General features: G+C 39.4%; 1 protein-coding gene across 1 annotated transcript; it reads left to right on the top strand.

Annotated features, from left to right (window-relative positions):
* Positions 1-456: 456 nt before the first annotated feature.
* On the top strand, positions 457-6483 carry hpxa (hemopexin a). Its single transcript, XM_029282856.2, has 10 exons — positions 457-609; positions 857-888; positions 996-1073; positions 1206-1363; positions 1541-1694; positions 1981-2193; positions 2780-2875; positions 3270-3400; positions 3498-3642; positions 4437-6483. The coding sequence occupies exons 1-10, from the start codon at positions 548-550 to the stop codon at positions 4664-4666; spliced, it is 1299 nt and encodes a 432-aa protein (XP_029138689.2). The 5' UTR covers positions 457-547; the 3' UTR covers positions 4667-6483.
* Positions 6484-6696: the final 213 nt, after the last annotated feature.

Consider the following 6696-nt stretch of genomic DNA (forward strand, 5'->3'; position numbering starts at 1 on the left):
ATACATTTGCCACAGATATATTTGATGCTATAATGAATCACATCCATCAAAGATTAATAATGTGTCACCAGATGTTAACATTAGCCAACTGCAAAGTCCACAATTAAAATCAATATTGCTTTAATAGCTGCTGCCTTCAAAACAAAGTGCTTTTGCATGACAACTACATGAAGAATGCATTGATGTGGACCTGTCCGAGGCGCATGAGGAACACGTCTATTGATTTGATTTCTTTGGTGAAATGCGAGCGCTCTGAATTCTCTGAAACTCTGCTGTAAAAGGACTCACTCTCCTGGTAGCTGGGCCGAGCAGTGGGATGATAGGGGAGAGCTCTCTGGTGCACATTACACATCGTGGGAGTCCTTGATAATAAGTACGCCCACACATTGTCCCCTCCTCCTCCTCCTCCTCCTCTGGTACCCAACGTGTCTTTTGTGCACGTAAACCGGACTACAATATAAAATGCTTGAGCAGCAGCTGCCAGGTTACCTTTTTGCCCAGCACTGCTGTCTGCACAGGCCTCTCCTGGCCCAGAAGACTGTTCACCATGAAGCTGCTTGCACACATCCTTTGCCTCAGCCTCGGCCTCGCTCTAGCATTGGCTGATGCGTAAGTAGTCTTAAGCAGCTGTTGGTTTGACTTTTTTCAGTAAAAACATGGATACGATGTGCTAATTTTTTTGTCAACTCAAATAATGATTGTTTTGATAACACTTTTTGAACATTACTAAGATTTTTAATGTTTTTTTTTTCATGAATTCCATCTGAAATCCTTAATGTGAAGCATCTTTCACTTTGCAAAAGGAGCAGAAGATCTTAAATAAGAATTCTTTTTCTTTTTCTGTCCTTTTTATCAGGCCTGAAGAACTTGTACTTGAACATGCAATACGTGAGTTAAAGAAAAGCTTCCACAGCAAAATTGACACCATAAGTTTGACATCTTTTCATTGCTACATTTTTCATTTTTAATGTTCAAACTTTGTTCACATTTTGAAGCTGTCCTTGACCGTTGTCAAGGCCTGGAGATGGATGCTGTTGCAGTCAATGAGGAAGGAATCCCATACTTTTTCAAAGGTAGGAGGAGGATGTTGCTTCCTGTGTGTTACTTTCTGTAAAACCTCAACCTTTACATTACTTTTAACTCTGAAATTGTAGAAGAAAACTGCATTACTCAGTCTAAAGGATGTCTCCTGTGTTTCTGTCCAGGTGACCATCTGTTCAAAGGCTTCCATGGCAAAGCAGAGCTCTCCAATGAGTCCTTCACTGAGCTGGATGACCATCACCACCTGGGCCATGTCGACGCCGCTTTCCGCATGCACTATGAGGACAACCTCGCCGACCACGACCACATGTTCTTCTTCTTGGTACGGTCCAGTTCTTTAGCTTTTATAGTGGGACTTAATTGATTTTTTCAAACTACTCTTTGGTCAATCACTTTTTCTGCAATTTGGTAAATCAGTTTGAACTGCAATTGAATTTGTCTGAAAGGTGTTATATAAATAAAGTTTGATTGATTTATGGATTGATTTATCTTAACACAGGACCACAAGGTGTTCAGCTATTACCAACACAAGCTGGAGGAAGGATACCCCAAGAACATCTCTGAGGTGTTCCCTGGTATTCCCGATCACCTGGACGCTGCCGTGGAGTGTCCCAAACCAGAGTGTGATGAAGATTCTGTCATCTTCTTCAAGGGTTAGTGTCCACTTATAACCTGCATGTTTTCATTCAAATACCAAAATCACTTGAAGCACATATAAACCGATTTCTTACCATTTTTGGCTCTTAAAATAAATCAGATCAGTTTCAAGGTTCGGCAGGAATCTTAAAGATCCTCTTCTTCATGTTGACTCTAACACTTTATCCTGTGATCAGAATCATCATTTTAATTGTATTTCTCATCCCCTCACAGTTCTATTTTAGCTTCTTAAGCCATCCCAGAATGACTTCAAATGACATCTTCTGTGGCTTTTTTCTGCAGGAGACGACATCTACCACTACAACGTCAGCACTAAAGGTGTAGATATGAAAGAGTTCAAGACCATGCCCAAATGCACATCTGCCTTCCGCTTCATGGAGCACTATTACTGCTTCCACGGACACATGTTCTCCAAGTTTGACCCAAAGACCGGAGACGTGCACGGAAAATACCCCAAAGATGCCCGTGACTACTTCATGAGATGCTCCGAGTTCGGTAAGTGAAGAATATATTCTTTATTAAAGACTGTAATAGTTGTTTTAAATCATTACAAAAATCCCAATCAACTTGATGTCAGATAAGGAGATTAGAAAAACTGATGAGACTAAGTTTTCTCTTTATTGGGTCCTTTCCTTTCTCCAATAAATATAAGAATCCTTTTGTTTGTCAAAGCTTAACCTTACATCCTCCTGATCTTAACAAAATAAAAGTCTTTATTTACTGTGTAGAGAATTGAGAAAGTGTTCAAAAAGAGATTTCAGTGTACCTCTCAATCCTCCCATTATCTGCCATTTCTAAAAACTCTGAAAGCTTCCAGTGATTATCTTTAAAGAGAATCTGTCTTTGGCTGTAGAGCGATCTGCAGATTTCACTGCAGATATTTCCCCAGCACATTCAAATGGAGTTAAAAGTAAACTCAGAACCCTCTGTGTTTCCAGGAACAGTCTGTTTTGTTTTAGAAGCATATTTGAAGTGTTTTTGTCTAAATAAACTATAAAAGAAAGAAAAAATACTCATGTTTGGACGCATTGACCAAGCTGATAATGTATGTTTTAAATGAACACTACGCTTGCTTGTTTAGGTGACGAGAGCGACCACGTTGAGAGGGAGCGCTGCAGCCGTGTTCACCTGGATGCAATAACCGCTGACGACGCTGGAAACATGTATGCCTTCAGAGGTAAGATCTAACATGAGGCAACAAGTTTGAACAACTTCTCAGTGAACAGTGAGTTGAACAAGTCGTTGATCCAAAACCTCTCCACTTGTGAAGGGACAAACCAATGACATTTACTTAATTATTGCTTTAGACGTGCAAGTAGTCACATTTATTGAGCTTTTTGACAGTGCTTTGATTAACATTTTCTTGGGTCCATTTTGAGGCCTTACTGTCTCAGGTTGTTTAATTAGTGTGTAAAAAAAGGTTTCAAATCCTCAGGTCTTCTGCCGTTGTCCTAACTACATAGCCAGACAAAAAAAAAAGATTAATTTTTTGTCAAACCCTTGACCTCACTGTGTTAATTTTACTATCACAGTGTTTCAACCTGCATTAAGTGATTTTTTTTGTCTTAAAGGCCATCACTTCCTCCGTCAAGATGAGGGCAATGACACACTGAAGGCTGACACCATCGAGAACGCTTTCAAGGAGCTGCACAGCGAGGTGGACGCTGTTTTCTCTTATGAGAATCACTTATACATGATCAAGGTAAAACTACACAGTTAAACACACATGCATGATATTGCTCAATATCATCACTTTTTATCAAGGTTTAAACACATAGTTCTTTTCTTCCCCCTTCAAGGATGAACACGTTTTTGTTTACAAAGTGGGTGAGCCCCACACTCACCTGGACGGTTACCCCAAGCCTGTGAAGGAGGAGCTGGGCATCGAAGGTCCCGTTGATGCCGCCTTTATCTGCGAGGGTGACACTGCTTACATCATCAAAGGTGAAGACACAGACATCATCTGTAATGATACACAAGGCTTAGTGTCCCACAGCACTAGCCTCATGCATTATAGACACTTAATTGGAAATGATGTCATATTTGTATTAATTCGCATGTGACATTGTTTTTCATAATTTGATCACTACTTGTGAACAGATTACCATGAACTTGTGCACAAGCCTTCAAGGTCCTCTACCCTACAAACTTTCATACTCTTCTGGCTCTTTATTTAATTCTACAGTGAGGTCAAGTTTTTTTTACTATAGACACGAGTGCAAAGGTTGGATGTAGCCTCTGGGTCTGACAAGTGAAGCCAAGTGCCTTGAACCTACATTCTTTATAATAGCCAGCAGGGGGCGACAACTTCAAGACTACTTTAATAAAGCATGAAGTTTATTTTGAGAAATTTTAGAAAGATGATGAAGTACGGTGTACCTCTCACTGAGTTGTGGCTACCACAGAGAAGCTTACACACATTATTTTGGACATTTTTTTGATTTAAAGATTGATCAGGTTATTGTCATCTTATCTTAAGATTAATCAATAACAATGTCAAGCATTTGTTGCCTCCCTGCATGTAACCATTGGTTCTAAAATGTGTCACTTTTCAACCTGACCTAAATTTCTTATGATATGCAAATCATCTAATTACCACTTGCCAGTAAACTACTTCAGTTTATTCACAAAAGACAAGGTCAAAGAGTAACTGATAGATGTTTTACATTTCTCTGCAACAAAGAAATACACATATATAGTACAGGACTCTCTCTCATCTCTTTCTTGCTCTCATCCAGGTCAGACTATATTTGATGTGGATATGAAAGCAACCCCTCATGCTGTAACCCATGAGCGTCCCATTTCTACCTTTAAGAGGGTCGATGCTGCCATGTGCCACCGCGGAGGAATTAAGGTTGTTGTTGGCAACCACTTCTACCACTTTGAAAGCCCCATGATGTTGAGCACTGGCAGATTAATTCCTGAGCAGCACAAGGTCTCCATGGAGCTGTTTGGCTGTGATCACTAAATGGCTTGCTCTTCAGGACTCAGTCGATTGTGCAGAATGCCACATACAATGCTGTGAAACATCAAAAAAACAAAATCACCAACAACATCATGCAGGATGCCCCAAAAACAAGTCCCTAAGCTTTTGTTTCCTTTCATACCACATCTATTTTCTTACTTTCATAATGTTTCATAAAGCTCCTCTTTGGAATGGGTATAACGTGTTTTTCTGTGATTCGTTTTGTACTGTGCTGTTGTGAATAAAGAGGAGAGGCAACACACAACAGAGAGTCTGTTTTGACCGGCTTGGTCTTAGCAGAACTCTCTCATTTGCCTTGAATAATACAGAAAATGATAGTTTGTCACAGTTAGAGTTAGGATGAGATAAGAGGTTAAACTAATTTGCTCCCCCATTAACAGCAGTTAGCAAAATGACAAAACAAAAGAGGCAATACAAAAAACCGAGATGGCTATTAGCAATATATTCATCAAAATACAATTGATCAAATAAAGTTAAAACAATGTGACTTAGTGAAAGAGGACTGTTATTTTCAGATCTGTTGTGTTTACAGAACTATGCAAGTTTAGGCTCAAATATGTGAAAAAGTATGTTGAATAATATATTGGAATAACTGCAAATGTTAATTTTCAGACATATGTCCCCTTAATACAGAAAAAGCTTTGTTCAAATCATTTGTGGAACGTTAATGATTCATTCATCACTGAAAATGTTGTGATTCATACACTCCCTGTCTACTCTTTAACTGGTCTTGTAGGTTATATTCGCAATTAAGTGGCATAGCTTACAGATCCATCAATCTTTATCATCCAGTTCCTTTAAGGATTAATGGCACCCCTTTCATCATGCCAGTACAAGCACAGGTTCTAGCCTCTGACCAGCAGAGGGCACAAGAGTTCCACTTCATGAACCAGGCTTCGATGACGGCTTTACAGCCAAACGTTCGGATAAGCCAGTGTGCAGGTGTGAAATCATGTTGCACCACTGAGACAGATATTTGAGTTAACCACAGGGAGCTTTTGGTTTCAGACTGAAACCTGGAAGATGTCAATACTTCCTCATTTGACCCTCCACACATCCACTGTAGCTGACAGAAACCTGCAGTTTCCCTCCAGTGATTTGACTCTGCAATTGAAACAATGACTTTCTAAGTAAACTCCCATACATGCCAGTTGTTGAGTTTTTAGACCATTTTCTAGGATAAGATTTGCTCTTCATTGATTTCCATTTTTATATCCAGATGATAAAAATGTACAAAGATGCAGACGTTTCTAGATAAAAGAATAATGGGGTTGCCGATTTTTTAAAATTACTGCTCTTAATAGTTTTTCTTTTCTTTTAGTACACAGGCCTAAACAAAAATCGACCTACTGCTGTTCCATAGGGGCAAAGTAGAATTAAAAAACCTGGACAACTTAAATTGGACGTGTTTTGAGGTCTAAAGGACTAAAAGATTCCAGTTATGTTGCAACTAATCGAGTACACCGCCTTTGCTAGCATCTGCTTAACAGGCTGTAAATGCTTGCAATGTCATTGTTGTCACAGTAAATCAAAGTATATCAACTGTAACAGATTGTTACTCTGAATGTCAGGTACAGTTTTTTTTCCATTTCATGTCAAATATAAAGTTTGATATCAATGAAACATCAGAGAATCACATGAGGTCTAGTCTGAAGTCCTTGTTTTTGTGATTGAAGTCTGACTTCGTGCTCGAGTATGCTCTGTTGCTCTGCTTTTATAGTTACAGATTTAAGACCCCCCCAATGTATTTATTCTTCATTTGTTACACAGAAGAAATTTTAATTTAAAATAAATCTTACAATAACAGAAGGGTTCTTTGATTTTAAATAACCCAGGCTCTGCATAGATTTTTGGGTCGTCCCCCCCCCCGTCCTCAGTGACCTGCTGTTCATCATCATGCAGCTCTAAACTGAGGCAATGTGGTGATGTCAGCTTCATGAGCAAGGCTGAAGTCTCTGGTAAAACAGCACGCTTCATCGGATCACACAATCACTGACTTCACCCCACTGCCT

The sequence above is a fragment of the Labrus bergylta genome, chromosome 13, assembly GCF_963930695.1.
Source record: "Labrus bergylta chromosome 13, fLabBer1.1, whole genome shotgun sequence".
Taxonomy (NCBI): domain Eukaryota; kingdom Metazoa; phylum Chordata; class Actinopteri; order Labriformes; family Labridae; genus Labrus; species Labrus bergylta.